The sequence below is a fragment of the Bos grunniens genome, chromosome 18 (genome assembly GCF_055505025.1).
Source record: "Bos grunniens cultivar Pamir isolate PY7600 chromosome 18, Bosgru_T2T1.0, whole genome shotgun sequence".
NCBI lineage: Eukaryota > Metazoa > Chordata > Mammalia > Artiodactyla > Bovidae > Bos > Bos grunniens.
The window spans coordinates 52,801,673-52,822,312 of NC_141182.1; the positions used below are offsets into that span (position 1 = coordinate 52,801,673).

Genomic DNA, 20,640 nt, shown 5'->3' on the forward strand with positions numbered 1-20,640 from the left:
CTGTTTCTCTGTGTATCGAGGATTTCGGGGGCACCCACCCTGTGCCCGGAGGCTTAGGCTGGGTCATGGGACCCCGAGAGGAGAGACACGTTCACGGTTTCTCTGTGCACTCCCCACAGAACACCCCCCCCACGCCCCCAGCGAAGTTCACACCCCAAACTGAGCAGGCACATGGAGGAGGCAGAGATGGGGGCAGGGCAGGCAGAGGGATCGTGCCCGGGCGCCCGCCGAGGGTAGTCCCTGCCCTGGGTGCGTCTTCTCGCTCCCACAAAGGAGGAAACGACTCAGAGAAGGGAAGTGCCTGGTCAAGGTCAACCAGCGAGGAAGTGGGAGTCTGGAATCGAACCCACGTCCTGGCGACCCCAAGGGCCTCAGGGAACTGCCTCCCTGGGGAGGTGGGGTCGGGGGAGAGGAAGAGGCTGAGAATCAGACAGCGCTCGAGAGACAGAAAGGGATGCCCAGAGACGATGGAGACAGAGGCAGTGAGAACAGAGAGAGACACAGAGATAGACATCCATCCAGACCCTCGAGTCAGGGACAGTTCCAGACTGAGATACAGAGATAGAGACCTACAGCCAGAAAGACACACACACACACACACACACACACACACACACACACACACACACACACACGGAGACGCCGCTGAGGCCCGCAGCCGCAGGGGTGGGGACCCCGCAACCCCGCGACCCCGCCTCCTTCCCACCCGCTGCCCGCCCCCGCCCCCCGCCGAGGCCCAGCCGCCCCGGGCGCCGCGGGGCCGGGAGGGGGCGGGCGCGGGGCGCGGCGCGGGCGGGGCGATCGGCGGGCGGCACCGCTGGACGGCGGGAGCGGCGGCGGGTCCAGGAAACCCCTGGGGCGGACGGGTGGCCCCGGGGGGGCCGGGGGCGGGGAGGCGGGCGGCCGGCACCGCCCGGGCCGACAAAAGTCCCTTCAGTTCAGCCGGCGGCAGGGGAAGTCCCGGCGCTCGGCGCAACCACCCTCCCGTGCCGCCGAGCCCAGCCGCGCTCCGGCCGCCCGCTCGGCCGCCGTCCCCGGCGGCCCCATGCCCCGATGCCCCGCGGGGACCATGGACGAGGGGCCCGTGGACCTGCGCACCCGGCCCAAGGCCACCGGACCCCCGGGCGCCGCGCTGCCGCTCCGCAAGCGCCCTCTGCGCGCGCCCTCCCCGGAGCCCGCCGCCCCGCGCGTCGCTGCGGGCCCCGTCGTCCCCCCGGATCCCCTCCGCGGTGGCTCCGACACACCGGCTGTGCCCGCGCCCCCTCACGGCCTGGCGCGACCAGAGGCAATTTACTACCAGGGTGAGTGGCTTCCGCAGGTCATGGCCGGGTGAGGGGCAGGCAGTGCAGAGGGTGACCACCTGAGTCAGGCAGTGGAGCTCCGACCTTAACACGGGGGGTGGGGGGGGGGGGCCTCTGGGAGCCGAGGGACAGAAGCCAAGGTCCCAAGGACACAGAGAGGGGGTTCCTGGGGAGATGCGGGCAGAGCCTGAGGTCCCAGGGGTGCAGATATGGGAGCTTCAGGGAGCCAGCACCTTGGGACACAGATACCAGAGCTCTAGGAAGCTGGGTGTCTGAAGTCCTGAGATCTGAGACCCACCTACAGGGAGCCAGGAGACAGTGCCCAGCAGTCCAGATATCGGATCTCAGGGAGTCAAGTCCCAGGAACACAGAATTATAAACTCTTAAGAACCCAGATATATAGGGTTATAAGGAATCAGCAGCTGGACCCAAGAAGCTGGGGGTTTTGGAATCCTTGAACTTTATGTGGGGTCAAAGGGAGTGAGGGGAACAGAGGCTGGGGTTCTAAGGAGACATATTAAGGATCCCCATTTATCAAAACCTCGGGAACCCAGATGTCGGGAGAAGATGGGAACCGAATGGGAGTACTGAGCACCCCAATATCTGGGATCACAAAAACCCAAGGAATCCGATCCCAAAACCAGGGGTCCTAAGAATCAGCAGGCCAGAGACCTGGGGTTCTAAGCACCCACTTCTGTGTGCTTGCAAGTGATCAGGGTCTCACTGGTGTCATGAGGTCAGGAGGCCTTAGGGGGGATTTGGGGACTGAGGATTCTAAGAACTGGGGGGCAGGACTGGGGAGTTCTGGGCCTCAAGGATTTAGGGCCAGGGAGGATTTGGGGGTCTCTGGGCAGAAGGCCTGAGGGCACCAAGGCCTGGGATTGAACATACAAGGACCAGGAAACAGGGTTTCAGGAATGGAGCCCCCAAGGACCAGGAGATGACAGAGAAAAACAGGCACTATCCTTCCCATCCTGTCTCCGTCCCTGATACCCAGGAGGGGGCAGCCTCTCCCACAGCTGTGCCCACGTCACAATCTCCGAGTGACCCCCAGAGCTGCAGAGACCCCAGGCCTTGGGCCTCCAGAACTTTGCCTGGTTTCTGCACCTTTCATCCCCTCAGGGTACAGCTTCAAGCCCTCCATCAGGAGGCCTGTCACTGCCTTCTCCCCTTTCCCATCCCCCCATGAAAACCTGAGCCTCAGTTTTCCCCATCTGAGTGCTGACTTGCCAGCTACCTCAGTACCTTCCAGCAGTTTGATTTATGCCGGATTCTGGCACTACTCCCTCTCCCCAAACTCTGTACACATTCATCCCACCCCTTACACCTGGTGCTTCATCCATCCTTACCTTCCTCAGCCACAAATTCACTCAGCAAACTGGCCCTGAGGTCCCCACGCTGGGCGATAGTGCAGAATCTTTGCCTAGTAGAAGATGAGGGGTCAGACAGAAGTAAAGATAAGTGACAATGCCCAGGGCTGGCGAGGGGAGCTGCAGGAGCGCAGAGGAGGGCCGTGGTAGAGGAGTTTGTCTTGGGCCTTGAGGGCTCAGGAGGAGATCCAAAAGGGACCAAGGGAAAAGGGCATGTGACCCTGAAGCCGGGGGCAGGCTGCTGACCTGTGGGCTTGGCCTCATGCATGTCCTTTCTCTCCCCAGGACCTTTACTGTCCCTGTACCCCACCCCGACCATGGGCCCCCCCTTTCCTCTGCTGAACTTGCCCACACCGCTGTACCCCATGGTGTGCTCCATGGAACACCCCCTGTCAGCTGACTTCGCCATGGCCACGCGAGCTGATGAGGATGGAGATACGTGAGTGACAGTCCCCCGTTCACGGAGGGGAGTAGAAGGGTGGGGAGGCCAACCCTCCACCCACCTCACCCACCCACTGCAACACAGGGGCACTCAGCACGAGCTTTCAAGTTACCTGCACTGAATTAGAATCCTGTCTCCCCGTCTATGCGACTTTGAGGAAGCCCCTTTCCCTCTCTGAGCCTCAGTTTCCTCTTCTGAAAAATGGGCACCCTGAGAACCCTTACCTCCCAGGACTGTTTTTCAAGCAGTGGGCTTTAAAGTTTTTACCAAAAGCCAAAAATGAGAAAGACATTTTACAGATTGACTTATTATACGAATTAGACATGTTAAGCTCCTTGCACAGAGCCTTGTAGATTGAAAGTGCTCAATCTGTATTAATTAATGTTATTATTATCATTATTACCTTTTGCTAAGCACACACACATATATAAACTTGAAATAAAAATTGCACAGAACAAACAGCACTCATGCTTACAACATGGGAGCTACTTTGGGGTTTTCTATTCTAGTCATGTCGCTGTTTCCTGGTCATAGCCCACTAAATTAATTTGACAATTCTTTAAGTTGATTTCACAAATCTCATGGTTTTATCATCTACTGTTTGAAGGACAGGCTTCTGAGATGCATGAAGCCACCGAGAAATCCTGCATGGGAGCATTTAGCCCAGGCCTAGAACTCAAAAAAACACTTGACCACCATGCTTATGGTAATTCTACCAACCTCGGATGGAATCTCAGCTGGTCACTTTCTCACACCTCTCTGCCTCAGTTTCCCCCTGTACAAACAAGAACCACAAGATGAAGGTCTCTATGAGGCAGAAAAGAAATTATTTCAATAAAGCAATTAATCCAGGAATGGGCTTGGGGACTCTGGAAACCACAGGGGGAGATGCAAGGAAAGTGGGGGGTCTCCACCACTGGCCCCTGGGTGACTTCACATCCCCAAGCCTCAGTTTCCCTATCTGGAAATCAGGCCTCACGATCACAATGCGGATTCAATGCAGTGAAGTACAGGACTTGCAGTGCATAGAACAGGGCCGGGCACACAGTCGGTGCTCAGTACATGGGAGTGGATTTTGTTGGAACAGAGCTCTCAGGGTGGTTGTGGACTATCCTTGTGAACCCAAGCAGGACAAAGTGTCTGAGTTATAAATGTTATCTTTATATATATGTATATATAAAGATATATATATTTATACAAAAAGGCCTCGGTAAAACTAGTTCCCGCCGCCTCTGGGTACCTGTGGGGTCATCTGTGAAATAGATTCAATTTGTCTCTGTCCCCAGGGGTGGTTTGTTTGCAGCCTGTGAAAGCCGGGTGCAGAAGCCCTGGCACACCAGTCTCCAGCCCCACGCCCCAGCCTCCCTCCCCACTCTCCCCTAAAGCAAACACTTCTGCCTCAGCTGCCTGGTGGGGGAAATCCCTTCCCGCAGAACTTGACCGCAGCCCAGCTGCTCTGCCTTCCCCACGTCAGCACCCGTCACTCACTCGCAGCCTCCCCCTCCTGGCTCTCCCTCTAACCTTAACCCCTTCCGCTGGGGCCGAGGCTTTACCGGAATGGGCAGCGGGCCGGGCGGGGGCGGGGGTTGGGGGACACGCTAGGTCTGGATCCCCAAAGGGCCAAAGCTACGGTTGGGAGGCTGGACTTCGAGGTATTCAGGGCAGTAAGATCTCAGGGTATTTGCAATCACCCACCCACCCCCTCCCAAAGGTCTGGCAGTGGGGAGCTGGAAGTCTGAGTTTCCACGAGGTGGCGGGGGGGAGGGGGGACGCGTTTTGAGTCCCGGAGGGCAGAAGTTGGGGTACTACATGCCTTGACCGCTGAACGGGTAAGGCGCCGGGCGGCAGGGCAGCCGGGGGAGCCTAAAACTCGGAGCGATGGGGACAGTCCGTACCCGCCAAGAGTTAGGGCATCCTATGCCAGGGTCGCAGGAGGATGCATGCCAGGATGTGGGGGACAGAGAGGCAGCTGGAGTCTGAACCCTGAGGCATGGAGTTCTAGCGGGGTCCCCTGGCTGGAGCAATTGGGGTCCTTTCTTACCCCCAAGGTAACTAGAGAGAGCTCTTTGGGTCGGGCTCCCCTCTCCGCCTCATTCGAGGATGGAAGTTGGGGTGCCGGGGTGGACAGGGTAGATCCCCGAAGGGCCAGGCTTCCCTCCCCCGGGAGCAGGAAGCGGAGCCCCGCCCAGCAGACCTGTTACTGGAAGTCCGAGGGCTGGGCCGCCCCTCCCGTCCCCACTTCCTCCAGCCCCGCCCCACCCCCTGCGGCCCGCGCGTTTATGGGAACTCAGGCCTGGACGGTTTCTCTGAAATCATTTCTCCCTCTGCCCTCGCTTAACCCCGCCCTCCCCGAAGGGGACCCAGGCGGGGCGTCCTGAGAGGTGCGCGGAGGGGACGGAGCCTTTCCCCGGGGGCCCTGGCCCAGGTCCGACCCCTTCCCCGAGATTTCTTTTTCAAATGTGGCTCTCCCGGTTCAGGATCCGGGTTCAGTGTTTCACCTGCAGAATCTCTTCCTGGGAGCTGGGAGCTATTGCGGGAGATACTTTACCGAGGAGAAACCCGAGGCTGTAAAGGGCCACGTGACTTTGCCCACGCTTCAGGGCAAGAGAGATTTGCAACCCTGGCTCAGCCCCCGCAAAGCCCTCCGGTGCAGCAGAACTTCCCTGCCTCCAGCACCTAGGAGGTGGATTCTAGAAGTCTATTCCGCCGTGGGGAGGATCGCCGTTCACCTCTCTTAGCCTGGCCCAGGTTTGGCAGCAAGCAGCGGCGGGTGAGAAGGAAGTTGCCCCCAGTAAGTGGCCCTTAAATAGAGGTTGTGGGGCCTGTGTAACTTCAGCCAGCCTTATGGACTCAGCGCCAGCGTCCCCCCACCCCGCTACAGCCATTCCAGATTGTCCTCAGCTCTGAATGGCTCTTCCAGCTTCGGGGGCCCTGAGAAGCTGGCAGGAGGTTTATTGGAAAGGGTTCTCCAGCTCAGTGCCCGTGGGGATGGAGAAAGCCGGACTGGGCAGAGGGAGAATTCGCTGCTCTGTAGTTTCAACCGGGCCTCAGGGATCCCACAGGGAATATGGCAGCTGGAGTGGCCTTTCAGAGAGTTGGGGCCAGAAGGCTGGGCCTTCTATGCCCACACGGACCAGTCAGCGGATGCCATTGGGTGGCGTCTACCCACCCCCATGACCTGGGCAAGCAGCCCTTTTCAGCGGAGGGTAATTCCCAGAGAGAGCCGAGATTTGACAACCTTCCCAGAAGCTGAGGAAATGGAGTCCTTCAGTCCTAATGGGGGGATCAGGGTTGCACAGTCCGGCCTCCCAAGCAACGACCCTCATCCCTGTTTGTCCCACCTGTGCCGTCATCTCCCTTCTGGGCAAAACTTGCCCCATGTACCTACTCTTGGGTTGGAGGCTGAACGTGATCTCCAGTCACCACGGATGGAGACCATCCAGTTCATCCCCAACCCATTCCACAGATGAGAAAACTGTGGCCCAGAACGGGGTGAGCACATGGTCCCCAGCTTCAAGGATGGTCAGGGATCCTTGAGAGGGCCTCATCTATTCAGGGTGTTTGTGGAGCACTTTCTCAGCACCAACCACTGTCATAGGCACTGGAAAAACTGATTTACCTGGTGGAGTTGACATTCTATTGAGGGAGATTCAGACAGGAAACAGTGTAAGATGTCAGGTAATGATGTGGAGGAAAATAAAGCCTGGGGGTGGGGGGGAGCCGCTGCCCTACCATTTTAGCAGAGGCCCCAGCGAGGGGAGTTAGCCTCAAAGATATGGGGGCGGGGGAGATACTGTTCCTGGCAGAGGGAACAGCCAGTGCAAAGGCCTAGGAGGCAAGCATGCTTGGTATGTTTGAGGAAGAGCAAGGAGGCTAGTGGCCAGAGTGAACTGAGGAGAGTGAACAGAGACGACATAAAGGAATCGAAGAGGGAGAGACAAGATCACCCCGGGCCTGTGGGCCATGGTGAGGACTTTGAGAATTCTGTGCAGAAAAGGAGCATGATCTGACTTAGGTTCTAAAAGGGTCTCTCTAGCTGCTATGTGGGGAGCAGACAGCAGGGCTCTGTGCTAGTAGAGAGGCCAGTAAAGAGGGGACACTCCAAGAGGAAGATGATGGTGCCTGAACCAGGATGGAGGGAATGGGGAGCAGTGGTTGGATACCCCTGTTACTTCTAAAGCATCCTGTGCATTTTGGAGTTAGCACTGCTAAGCATACAGGGGTGAGAGGTGACCACCCTCATGCCTGTGATTCTCCACCCCCAGGCCACTCCACATTGCCGTGGTGCAGGGCAACCTGCCAGCTGTGCATCGCCTGGTCAACCTCTTCCAGCATGGAGGCCGGGAACTGGATATCTACAACAACCTCCGGCAGGTGAGGCTGGGGACCTGAGTCCTAGGGGAAGAAGAGCTGGAGGCCCTGACGCTTGAATCTGAGGGAGGAGGTGCTCAGATTTCTGGTTCAGACTACTGCTGAGGGTCAGGACCCGGAAACTCTGAGGGAGGCAGGACTGGGTCGCAGGGCAGGAAACAGGAGTCCCTCACAGTCTCTGTTCCCCAGACACCGCTACACCTGGCTGTGATCACCACCTTGCCGTCTGTGGTCCGGCTCCTGGTGATGGCTGGTGCCAGCCCCATGGCACTGGACCGCCACGGCCAGACGGCAGCCCACCTGGCGTGTGAGCACCGCAGCCCCGCCTGCCTGCGGGCCCTGCTGGACAGCGCGCCTGGGGGCACCATGGACCTGGAGGCCCGCAATTACGATGGTGAGCACCTACCCGGGCCCTGGGTGGGGCTGTCTGGTAGGACCTGGAGTCCTTCTGAGGCTGCAAAACCCCAGGCCTACGTTTAACTGAGTTTCCCGCTCTTTCAGGGCTCACCGCCCTGCACGTGGCCGTGAACACCGAGTGCCAAGAAGCGGTGCTGCTCTTGTTGGAGCACGGCGCTGACATTGACGCGGTGGTGAGCGCGCTTGGGCTGGGGGGTGGGGTGGGATGAGGGCGCCTGGAGGAGCAGGGAGGGGCGGGGCCAACGGAGCGGGTCTCGAAGTACCTAAGGAAACAGATGCTGGACCCAGCGCTGGTTGGGATGCGGGCCTCCAGCTGCTTGGACACAGCAAGGGGACGCTCAAAACCTTCCTTCCTTGCCGCAGGACATTAAGAGCGGCCGCTCCCCGCTCATCCACGCCGTGGAAAACAACAGCCTGAGCATGGTCCAGCTGCTGCTGCAGGTGGGTACGGGCCCCTTTACGTGGCCTCTCTCCCACCCTCTCCTCTGGCCCTGACCGCCTGTCGCTCCATCCCTGCAACCGACCCCTCCTCCTTCCAGTTCTTGCGCTTGTGCTTGCTACGCTTCCAGCCCCGACCCTTCCTCCTAGGCCTCCTTCCGTCAACCCTAGGACTTGATTCCTCCAGACTACGAACCAGTCCCGGGCCATCTCGCATTCCTTCCTCTAAACCCCCAAAACGTTCCAGGCCCCTCCCAGCTAGAGTCTTGCTGACCCTTGTCTTCCGGCTTTGGCCCAGTCCCCGCGCTGTCCTTCCGCCCTGACTCCGTCCACGATCAAGCCCAGATCTCTGTACCCTTCTCTTCTCTGACCCCGCCCCCTTTGCCTTGGCCGTGGCTGCCGAGTCCACCGCCAACGGATTCGGTGCCGCCCCGCGACCCGCTTGGTCCCGCCCCTGTTTCCAGTTTCCACCCTTCTCTGACCGTCCCGGGTCTGGCCCTGTCCCAGCTTGTGACCTCGCCCCTCACGCTGGCCCCGCCCCCTGGGTCCCGCCCCCTTCCACCCAGGCGGTGGTCCTGACCCGCGCCTCTCCGCCCGCAGCACGGCGCCAACGTGAACGCGCAGATGTACTCGGGCAGCTCGGCGCTGCACTCGGCGTCCGGCCGCGGGCTCCTCCCGCTCGTGCGCACGCTGGTCCGCAGCGGCGCAGACAGCGGCCTCAAGAACTGCCACAACGACACGCCGCTCATGGTGGCGCGCAGCCGCCGGGTGAGTACGCGCGCTGGTTGCCGCGGGGGATTGCAGGAGTTGCGGGAGTTGGAGGGGTGGGGGCTGAATGAGGTTGATTCTGTGCTCGAGCGCCGATCTGCAGGGATGAGTGGCACGTGTGTGCATCATGACAGATGAGTGGCACGTGTGTGCAAGGGATGCGGCAGTGTGCGTGTGCGCATAAGTGCCAGGGCGTGGAGGCAAGCCGGTGCAGCCTGACGCGTGGGTGTGAGTTCTAGGCAGAGGAGAGACTGAGGCCCGAAGAAAGGAAGTCACGTGCCCTCTTGCACGTCCTGAGAGAGAGGCGAGGCTCCCTGAGCTAGGAGACTCGGGAACCGGGAGAAATGGAGAGAGGCAGGTCTGTGTGGGCAGGGCTGGCCCGGAGGTGATCATGCGGCGTCCCACAGGTCATCGACATCCTGAGAGGCAAGGCCACACGGCCTGCTCCGGCATCCCAGCCGGAGCCCTCCCCGGACCGGAGCACCACCACGTCTCCTGAGAGCAGCAGCCGCCTCAGCTCCAATGGTGAGAAGCCAGACCCCAAGGCCAGCCTCCCGGAACCCAGGGCTCGGGACCCCAGCCTCCTCCCTAGCTCTGGCCTCTGGCCACCCTCACCCCCGCCCCTCTCTTCTCTTCCTGCAGGTCTTCTGTCAGCGTCACCACCCTCCTCGCCCTCCCAGTCTCCCCCCAAGGACCCTTCTGGATTCCCCATGGCTCCCCCCAGTTTCTTCCTTCCACCCTCATCTCCACCGACCTTCCTGCCCTATGCCGGGGTCCTCCGAGCCCCTGGCCGGCCGGTGCCCCCCTCCCCAGCTCCAGGAGGTAGCTGAGAGGAATGGGGGGGCAGATCTTGGACTCATGAGGAGGGACCTCGCTACCCTGTGGGGTTAGCCCTCCTGGAAACTGTGAAGATCTCACTCTGCCCCCCCCCCTCCAATCTTCTGGATCAGGATTTGCACAGAGGCACATATATTTACCCCCAACCCCCTTCTTCTCAGCACGGATATTCCTCCATCTCAGCCCCGCCCCCAACCCAGGACTCTTACTCCCATTTTTCTCAGGCATCCTGGTCTCCCAGTCTTTCGTCTGGAACTGCCCCCAAACGTTCATTTCCTTCTCCTCTCCCAGAGCTAGTGGAACCAAGGAACAGCTCTCCCTTCTGCACTCTGCCCACTTCAGTGAGGAGGGAGAGATGGGCTGACTCCAGGCACTGATATCCATGTAAATTATTAGGCGTTTTGGTTGGATTTCTTTTGTAATAAACTATTTTTGTACCATATCCTTGGCTTTGCTGGGTCTCTTACATGAGGAGGTTGGGAGGAAGTGTGTGTGTGTGTGTGTGTGTGTGTGTATGCACATGCGCACACCTGGATGCCATATCCAGCTGACTCAACGTGAGTCTCAGGCTGACGATGACAGGTGTGGATGATGCTGGGACTTCCAGGTGTGTTGTAAACATGGCATCGTTGTGTCACTGTGCCGTTATTTCTGGAGAGTGGTGTGAAGTGTGATATCTTTCCAGAGGACCCTATTGGCTTCCATAGTAACCTTGGGTGTGTGCGTGTGTGTGTGTCTCTGAAGGACTCTGCGGTTTGTGTGGTCCTAGTGGTACCACAGCTGACTGTGTTGACCTATTGTAAACTGTTCATTCCAGCTGTCTCTGGGTCTCTATGCATGAGTGTTCTTAATACTGAGACCTGCAGTTGTTGGATGATTGTTTCTGTGTGACTACTTTGCTTCATGTGTCACATTTATTCGGTGGCTCCAGGGCCCCCCCCACCAACATACATACATATACATATGTACACACATATGTACATATGTGTATGTATACATATATGGGCTTCGTAGGTGGCGCTAGGGGTTAAAGAACCTGCCCTGCCAGTGCAGGGGCCATAAGAGACACAGGTTCGATCAGGAAGATCTGGAGGAGAGCATGGCAATCCACTCCAGTATTCTTGATAGAGAATCCCATAGACAGAGGAGCCTGCTGGGTTACAATCCATAGGGTCACAGAGTTGGACACAACTGAAGCAACTTAGCACATGTACACACACACATATACATATATACATATGTGTATATAATTATACACACACACACACACACACACACACACATATATATATGCCTCACTGTGGGGCCTGTGGGATCCTAATTCCCCAACCAGGGATTGAAACTTCGCCCACTGCATTGGAAGGCAGATTCTTAACCACTGGCTCCCCCACCCTGGGAAGTCCCTAGATATATTTTTGACTCTGTGGACACCTTTCTTATGTAGCAGTCAGGGTTTGCATTCATTCCCTGTTGCCACTGTAACAAAGCACCACAAATTCAGTACCTTAAAACAGCACAACTTCATCCTCCTACAGTTCTGGAGGTCAGCAGTCCAAAATCAGCCTCACCAAGCCAAAGTGCCAGGCAAGCTGCTTCCCTCTGGAAGCCAGAGAGGAGAATCTCTCCCCTTGCATTATCCAGCCCACAGAGGCCGCCTGCATTCCTTGGCTCATGGCCCCTTCCTTGTATCAGAGCAATTTCTGTCTTCCATTTGCACATCTACTCTGATCTCCTGTCTCCCTCTTACGAAGTCCCTCTGATTCCCTGGGGTCCACCCAGATAATCCAGGATAACCTCCCTTCACGATACCATTAACTTCCTCGCATCTGCCAAATCCTTTTTGCCATATAAAGGAACAGTCACAGATTTCCAGGGGTTAGGATGTGGATATAATTCAGCCAACTCCTTGGCTTCAGTCAGAGAAACAACATTACTAGCAAAAGGTATATGGATAAGAGATTCGATAAAGGACTTTGCTTGGGGACTTCCTTGGTAGTCCAGTGGTTATGACTCTGCACTCCCAATGCAGGGGCCTGGGTTCAATCCTTGGTCAGGAAACTAGATCCCACATGCCACAACTAAGAGTTTGCATGCTACAGCTAAAGATCCCACATGCTGCAGCCAAATAAGCTAACATAGAAATAATAAACAAATTTATTCTCTAACAGTTCTGGAGGCCAGAAGTTCAAAATCGAGGTGTCAATAGGCCACACTCCCTCCAAAGCCTGTTGGAGAGAATCCATCCTTGTCTCTTCCAGCTTCCAGTGGCAGCTGGCATTCCTTGGCTTGTGGCCGCATCACTCCCATCTCTACCTCCCTCTTCACGTGGCCTCCTTCTCCGTGTATCTGTGTCTTCTTTTCTGTCTCTTATAAGGATCATTTTCATTGGACTTAGGACCCACCCAGACCCCATCCAGCATGATCTAATTCTTGACATCTTAACCTGAAGTGCATCTGCAAAGACCCTTTTCCCAAATAAGATTGATCACATTCACAGTTTCTGGGGCGTTCGGAATGTTTCCTTGTGGGAGGCCACCATTCAACCCAGGGCTTCTCAGCCAGTGCTAGTGGTAAAGAATTCGCCTGCCAATGCGGGAGATGCAGAAAATTCCCCTGGAGAAGGGAATGACAGCCCACTCCAGTGTTCTTGCCTGGAGAATCCCATGGCCAGAGGAGCCTGACAGGCTGAAGTCCATGGGGTTGCACGGCTGAGCACACACACATGCACGGCTGAACCCACTACATAGGGTGACTTTTGTAAGCAGCTGCATGTGAGAACTTCCCTTGTGATAATCCCACCACATGAGCAAGGTCATGTGCAACGGCTGGTCTCTCCAGCAGACAGTGAGCTCTGGGAGGGCAGTGCCCTCTCCAGCAGACAGTGAGCTCTGGGAGGGCAGTGTCCTCTTGTTGCCTGACCCACGGCAGCCAGCACACCACCTGGCACGGAGCAGACCCCTGAGAAATGATGGCAGAATGCACTACGGTGTCTGTGATTCTTCATGGCTGTGTCTGACCCCTTGTCCCACTGTGTGGTCAACGTGGGGGCAAATATTAGCAGCAACGTATTGACCATGCATGCTAAGTGGCTTCGTCACATCTGACTCTTTGCGACCCTGTGGACTGTAGCCTGCCAGGCTCCTCTGCCCGTGGGATTCTCCAGGCAAGAATACTGGAGTGGGTTGCCATTCTGTCCTCCGGGGGATCCTCCTAACCCAGGGATTGAACCCGTGTCTCTTACGTCTCGTGCACTGGCAGGTGGGTTCTTTACCACGAGCGCCACCTGGGAAGTCCTGCACTGACCATAATGTTGCCCATATTCCAGATGGGAAAACCGAGACTCACAGAGAGCAAGCTGCCTGTCCAAGGCCAGGTCTGCTACCTCCTAAACCCACATTCATAGTCCCTGGGCCCTCTTGACTCACAGGAAGGTAGTGTGTGGTTGTGTCCATTATTTGAAGTGTGTGTGTGGGCACCTGTGTGTGGAAAAGAGAGCAGCTGTGTGATTGAGATCACAGGCCCTGGAGTCAGACCTGGGTTCAAGTCCTGCCCTTCTGGTCCCTAGCTGTGTGACCTAGGATTGGGTGACTTTCACAGCCCTGAGCCTCCACGTCCTCAACTGTAAAATGGGAATAATGTCCATTTCTCAGGGTCAATGGGTTGATGATGGTTTGACGAGAGCAGAGGTACCAGCCCCATCATTGGCCTGGAATGTGTGTGTCAGGATCTCCTTGTATCTGTGGGTCCAGACGGTGGGTGATGTGTCTCTTTGTGTGTGGGAAACTATCTCCGGGTTCAAAAGCTGAACCCAGCCCCTGACCTTGGCAAGCTACTTCTCTAAAACAAAGGATCTGGCTTCTCCACGGATGGAAATCCCCACTCAGCCTCCAGACCTTAGGACTGGGCACGTGTCCTTCCACACCCAGCCCCCTTCCCCTGAAGAAAGGCAGACTCCTAGGAGGTGGAGAGGAGGGTCACAGAGAGGGTCTCCAGGCCCCCTACACCAGCCCTCCCAGAATTAAACATGCCTGCCTCAACCAGTGCCACCAAAACCGTTCTCATCTGTGAAAGTCCTTGCATTCTTGAGCCAGAAGTCATACTTCCGAAGCATTTCTACACAAGCCCCATTCCTGTTGCAAAGTTTCGCTTGTAATCACCACCCTGGGTAAGCCCACATGCTCAGTCAGAGAATATCACTTCCAAGTGCATGCATTGCTGTTTCTGTGTGCTGTGCTCAGTCACTCAGTTGTGTCTGACTCTTTGCAGCCCCATGGACTGTAACCGCCAGGCTCCTCTGTCCATGGGATTTCCCAAGCAAGAATACTGGAGTGGGTTGCCGTTTCCTTCTCCAGAGGATCTTTCTGACCCAGCAATCGAACCCTTGTCTCCTGCATTGGCAGGTGGATTCTGTACCACCAGCGCCACCTGGGAAGCTCCAAGTGCATGCAAGAAATCTTCCAAATCTTAAATATGGGTGCTATTCCCCGCAAATGCTTTTAAGGGCATTAGAACTAAACAGAGTGCTTCAGCTGGTTGATAAGGATTTGATGAGAGTGCAGGTGTGAGCTCCAGGTATGTGAGCAGACCCTCAGGTCGGCCACACCTCCATTTTACAGAAAGGGAGACTGAGGCCCAGAAAAGGGAGACTCTGACTTGGTGTGGCGATGAGTCCGGGATTCCATGATTTACCTTCACCGAGCGATGGAATTCATCATCAACAGTGCAACCACCAATACCGCGTACCTTCTGATATGATGCTCAGAGAAGGACACAGCATCATTGTTATAATAATCCTGCCACCAGAATCTGATCACAAGGAAATGTCAGACAAACCCAATCCTAGACATTATTACAAAAGAACTAAGAAGTGGCCTGTGATTGATCAAAAATGTCAACTTCATGAAACACAAAGATAGGCTGAGAGAGTGTACCAGACTGAAGGACACTAAAAAAGACATCAAAACTAAGTGCGTGAACTTCCCTGGCGGTCCAGCGGCTAAGACCTCGCCTTCCAGTGCAGCGGGTACAGGTTCCATCCCTGGGGGCCTAGCTGGTATCCCACACGGCATGTGGTCAAAAAGTCAAAACATAAAATAGAAGCAATATTGTAACAAATTCAATAAAGACTTTAAAAATAGTCCACATTAAAAAAACAAAAACAAAAACAAACCTAAATGCAGCTTGTGATCTCAGATTGAATACTGGACTGAAAAAAAAAATAGCTTGCTATGAAGGATAGTTTGGGAACAACTGGCGATTTGAATATAAACATGTTATTAGATGCCAGTATTGGATCACTGTTAAATGTCCTGCTGTTGATAACCATACGGTGACTGTGTAAGAGAATGTCCTTGGATTCTAAGCAAAGAGGTATAAAATCTGAAATTTACTCTCAAACTGTTCGAGGAAGGGGGGAGAGCAAATAATAAAGCAAACTGGCAAATCGACAACTGGTGAATCTGGGTGAAGGGTATTCAAGACGTCTTTGTCCTATTCTTGTGACTCTTCTGTGAATTTTAAATGATTTCAAAACAGAGAAGAAAGTCTGCAAATTAAAAGTCATGGTTTTAAGGCTCCACGTTTCTAAGAGGATAAGTCTGTGCACGCATCTGTGCTCAGACCTTGGGGAGTCCGAAAAGTGAACTTGCTGCTTCAGACTGCTTTGGGGTGTGACCTGGGTTTTAGGGTGTGTTTAAGGTCTAGGGATGTGGTCAAGGCCCTGGGGGCGTGGCCAACGTTTCAGGCGTGGCCAGAATGAGGGGCCGGCCAAATCCTTGGGTGTGGACAGATTCTCAGAAGTGTGGCCAGAGTCTACCAATAGGACCTGAGAAACTCAGTTCCCAAGGGAGGAGGTAAATCTGTGCATAGAGCGCCCTCTTGTGGCTACCCTGGAGTGTGGCCTCCACTTTTAAAAACTGTTAAGTCGCTCAGTCGTGTCCGACTCCTTGCGACCCCATGGACTTAAGCACGCCAGGCCTCCCTGTCCATCACCATCTCCCGGAGCTTACTCAAACTCGTGTCCATCGAGTCGGTGATGCCATCCAACCATCTCATCCTCTGTCATCCCCTTCTCCTCCTGCCTTTAATCTTTCCCAGCATGAGGGTCTTTTCAAATAAGTCAGTTCTTCACATTAGGTGGCCAAAGTATTGGAGCTTCAGCTTCAGCATTAGTCCTTCCAATGAATATTCAGGACTGATTTCCTTTAGGATGGACTGGTTGGATCTCCCTGCAGTCGAAGGGACTCTCAAAGAGTCTTCTCAAAACCATATGTCAAAAGCATCAGTTCTTCGGTGCTCAGCTTTCTTCACAGTCCAACTCTCACATCCATACATGACCACTGGAAAAAACCATAGCTTTGACTAGACGGACCTTTATTGGCAAAGTAATGTCTCTGCTTTTTAATATGCTGTCTAGGTTGGTCATAACTTTTCTTCCAAAGAGCAAGTGTCTTTTAATTTCATGGATCCACTCACCATCTGCAGTGACTTTGGAGCCCAAGAAAATAGTCTCACTGTTTCCACTGTTTCCCCATCTATTTGCCATGAAGTGGTGGGACCAGATGTCATGATCTTAGTTTTCTGAATGTTCAGTTTTAAGCCAACTTTTCCACTCTCTTTTTTCACTTTCATCAAGAGGCTCTTTAGTTCTTCTTCACTTTCTGCCATAAGGGTGGTGTCATCTCCATATCTGAGGTTATTGATATTTCTCCCGGCAATCTTGATTCCAGCTTGTGCTTCATCCATCCCAGCATTTCTCATGATGTACTCTGCATATAAGTTAAATAAGCAGGGTGACAATATATAGCCTTGATGTACTCCTTTCCCTATTTGGAACCAGTCTGTTGTTCCATGTCTAGTTCTAACTGTTGCTTCCTGACCTGCATACAGATTTCTCAAGAGGCGAGTCAGGTGGTCTGGTATTCCCATCTCTTTAAGAATTTTCCAGAGTTTATTGTGGTCCACCCGATCAAAAGCTTTGGCATAGTCAATAAAGCAGAAGTAGATGTTTTTCTGGAAGTCTCTTGCTTTTTTGATGATCCCAGATGTTGTCAATTTGATCTCTGGTTCCTCTGCCTTTTGTAAATCCAGCTTGAACATCTGGAAGTTAACAGTTCACGAACTGTTGAAGCCTGGCTTGGAGAATTTTGAGCAGTACTTTGCTAGCGTGTGAGACGAGTGCAATTGTGCAGAAGTTTGAGCATTCTTTGGCATTGCTTTTCTTTGGGATTGGAATGAAAACTGACCTTTTCCAGTCCTGTGGCCACTGCTGAGTTTTCCAAATTTGCTGGCGTATTAAATGTGGCACTTTCACAGCATCATCTTTTAGGATTTAAAGTAGCTCAACTGGAATTCTATCACCTGCACTAGCTTTGTTCATAGTGATGCTTCCTAAGGCCCACTTGACTTTGCATTCCAGAATGTCTGGTTGGTGATCACACCATTGTGATTATCTGGGTCGTGAAGATCTTTTTTGTATCGTTCTTCTGTGTATTCTTGAGAGCTTGTTTGGAGGTTCTAGCAGGGGAGCGCAGCTACTCGTATACCCTTGACCGAAGACCGGTCCTCCTCTAGCGGGGATGGTCGTCCTCTTCGACCGAGCGCGCAGCTTCGGGAGGGACGCACATGGAGCGGTGAGGGAGGAAGGGGACACCCGCCTAGCCAGCCAGATCAGCCGAATCAACCCTGGAGATCAATGGGGTGACAGATGTCGCAACCAGATCGCCCTCACATCCCTTCTGTGTATTCTTGCCACCTCTTCTTAATATCTTCTGCTTCTGTTAGGTCCATACCATTCCTGTCCTTTATTGTGCCCATTTTTGCATGAAATTACTCCCTAGTTCCCTCTAACTCCCTTCCTTTAGCCCCAGGCAATCCCTAATATACTTTCTGTCTCCGTAGATTTGCCTATTCTGGACATTTTATATAAATCAAATCATATAACATGTGGTCTTTTATGACTGGCTTCTTTTACTTTAGCATAATGTTTCTGAGGTTCATCCATTCCTTTTAATGGTCAAACAATATCCCATTGTATAGGAGTATTGCATTCAATCTACCCATTTATCCATTCTCATCTGAGAGACATTTAAGTTGTTTCCACAAATCTTTGTGTGGATATATGTTTTAAAATTTTATCTCTTTATTTTTGGCTATGCTGGGTCTTCACTGCTACACGGGCTTTTATCTAGTTGTGGCAAGTGGCGGGGGTGGGTACTCTCTAGTTGCGGTGGACAGGCTTCTCATTGCAGTGACTTATCACGTTGTGGAACAGGGGCTCTAAGCTGTGCAGGCTTTGGTAGTTGCAGCTTGAGAGCTCAGTAGTTGTGGCTCCCGGCTCTGCAACACAGGCTCAATAGTGGTGACACACGGGCTTTCTTGCTCCAGGGCATGTGGGATCTTCCTGGATCAAGGATCATACCTGTGTCCCCCGCATTGGCAGGCAGAGTCTTTACCACTGAGACACCAGGGAAGCTCCTGGATGTATGTTTTTAATTCTCTGCGCTAGGTCAAGATAGGCATGGAACTCCTGGACCGTGTGATGACACTGTTTGACATTTTGAAGAGCTACCAAACTATTTTCTGCAGCAGCTGCAACATTTTACATCCTCACTAGCAGTGCCTGAGGCTTCCAGTTTCGTCACAGCCTCTCCAGTACTTGTTATTGTCTGTCTTTGGAGGAGGGAGCGCTGCACAGCGTGTGGGATCTTAGTCCCCAGACCAAGGATGGCACCTACGGCCCCTGCATTGGAAGCAGAGTCTTAATCACTGGACCGCCAGGGAAATCCTAATGTCTGTATTTTTTATTAGCGCCTTCCTGGCAGGTGTGAAGTTGGATCTCCTTGTGGTTTCGATTTTTGTTTCCCTAACTGATCATGTCTTTTTCAGTATCTTTTCTTATCATCACTTCGTTTGTATCCGCTTTGCAGCTACATGAACTCTTAACCAGTTTGCCATATGTGATCCAGATATTTTTAAAGCATTAACGATATCCTCAGAGTCCATCTTTTCCCTTTGCTGTGTCTTACATTTAATGCTCAACCACTCATGGTTTCATACTATTATCACAAACAATGCATTCCCCAGGTAATATAGTGTACTGGTTTTGCAATTTTTCTTACTTGGTATAAAAAAGGAGGGAATGGCCACTCACTACAGTATTCTTGCTTACAAAGTCCCACGGACAGAGGAGCCTGGAGGGCTAGTCCATGGGGTCGCAAAAAGAGTGGGACATGACTGAGCACACATGCGTAAATAACATTGTGTTACACTAACTCCTCTGCACTTGCTGGTTTTTTTTGTTGTTGTTGTTTTTTTTTCTAAAGTCATTGTATTAGTTTCCTGTTGCTGCTGTAACAAGGAACCACGAACTGAGTGGCTTAAAACAACACATTTCTCTCACTGTCCTGGGGACCAGAAGCCCCAGATCAATGTGCTGGCAGGGCTCCGCTCTCTCTGAAGTCTCTAGGGGAGTGTCCTTCCTTGCCTTTTCCTAGCTTCTGGCTTCTGCCAACAATCCTTGGCTTATATATGCATCACTCCAACCTCTGCCTCCATCGTCACATGGCTTTCTCCCAGTCAGGATACCTGTCTTTGCATCCCAGTTTCCAGTCATACTGGATGTAGTGTGTGTATACTCAGTCGTTCCGTCGTTCTCGATTCTTTGTGACCCTGTGGACTATAGCCCACCAGGCTCCTCTGTCCATGGGATTTTCCAGGCGAGGATGCTGGAGTAGGTTGCCATTTCCTCCTCCAGGGGATCTTCCCAACCCAGGGATGGAACTCGCGTCTCTTGCGCCTCCTGCATGGGCAGGCAGATTCTTTACCACTGGGCCACCTGGGAAGACTGGATGTATGGCACACCTCATCTAAACTTGGTTAAAGCCTACAAAGCCTCATTTTCTAGATAAGGTCCGTTCAGAGGCCCCAGTGGACACAAGTCGGGGAGGGGGACTATTCAACCCAGTAACCCTCATCATTACGTTCTTACGATCCACACTATTGGAATGTGTGTCCATTTCATTCATTTGGACTGCTGTATGGAAGTCCTCTGTGGAAGGATACCAGAATGTATTCATTCCTTCTCCTGATAATGAAACTTGCCTGGTCTTCAGTTTTCTCCATTTCCGACAAGGCTGCAATTAATCTCCCTGAACCTGTCTCCTGGAGTTTTTTAGGGCAGTATTTTTCAACCTGCCCAGCAAGATCCATTAGTGGCTGTGAAATCCATTTAGTGGGTTGCAAACACAATTTTCCCTTTAATGAAACGAAATTAACTAGACGATATGAGAGCGCATGCGCATAGATGGGGTAAGGCTTGCCCCGTGGAACTGTTTCAGGTATATAAAGTCTCAATGTGAGCAGAAGTGTTTACAAGCCACGGCTCTGAAGGACACGGCTGGCAATGGACTTGCCCTGCCAAGGCTTTGTTGGATTCTGTCAAATTACTCTTAAACCTAATTTGTCCATTTACACTTCCATCAACTCCTGGTTAACACTTGGCATGGTCAAAATTTTTAATTTTTGCCAGGCCAGTGGGTTGTCATCCTGCTTCCTGGAGGTGGAAACTGAGGCTCAGAGAGAGCAGAAACTCAAGGAACTGGGAGGTGGACCCTTCCATCCTGACTACAAAGACCTGGTCTTCATTTAGTTTGAGACGAAAAATCAAAGAGTCCACAAATTAAGGATTCTCAGGTTC

The 20,640-nt window shown here is 53.4% G+C and overlaps 1 protein-coding gene and 1 long non-coding RNA gene across 6 annotated transcripts in view; one reads left to right on the forward strand and one right to left on the reverse strand.

Annotated features, from left to right (window-relative positions):
* Nucleotides 1–20,640, reverse strand: part of LOC147354019 (uncharacterized) — a 36,985-nt gene that overhangs the window by 14,626 nt on the left and 1,719 nt on the right. For 3 of the 4 annotated variants that reach the window (XR_015146169.1, XR_015146167.1, XR_015146170.1), the window contains exons 1-3: nt 5,155–5,340; nt 3,834–3,888; nt 2,651–2,724 (exon numbers count right to left, since the gene is read on the reverse strand). This is a non-coding gene — a long non-coding RNA (uncharacterized LOC147354019). Of the gene's footprint in view, nt 1–2,650; nt 2,725–3,833; nt 3,889–5,154; nt 5,341–20,640 lie in introns of those variants that run through there. The other variant, XR_015146168.1, reaches the window with a different exon arrangement.
* Nucleotides 936–10,386, forward strand: BCL3 (BCL3 transcription coactivator). 2 transcript variants are annotated; one of them, XM_086353058.1, is made up of 9 exons: nt 936–1,301; nt 2,957–3,110; nt 7,379–7,487; nt 7,674–7,878; nt 7,986–8,074; nt 8,265–8,342; nt 8,940–9,107; nt 9,515–9,632; nt 9,750–10,386. In XM_086353058.1, the coding sequence occupies exons 1-9, from the start codon at nt 1,046–1,048 to the stop codon at nt 9,935–9,937; spliced, it is 1,365 nt and encodes a 454-aa protein (XP_086209184.1). In that variant the 5' UTR covers nt 936–1,045; the 3' UTR covers nt 9,938–10,386. The 2 variants fall into 2 exon arrangements, with proteins under 2 accessions (XP_086209184.1, XP_086209185.1); XM_086353059.1 differs by lacking the exons at nt 936–1,301; nt 2,957–3,110 and adding an exon at nt 5,360–5,904.

Bases quoted from the DNA above. Each gene is read 5' to 3' on its own strand.
- BCL3 (XM_086353058.1), top strand. From the start codon at position 1,046: ATGCCCCGATGCCCCGCGGGGACCATGGACGAGGGGCCCGTGGACCTG. The intron at 8,343-8,939 runs GTGGGTACGGGC...CTCCGCCCGCAG, and splicing joins TGGTCCAGCTGCTGCTGCAG to CACGGCGCCAACGTGAACGC. The intron at 9,633-9,749 runs GTGAGAAGCCAG...CTCTTCCTGCAG, and splicing joins CAGCCGCCTCAGCTCCAATG to GTCTTCTGTCAGCGTCACCA.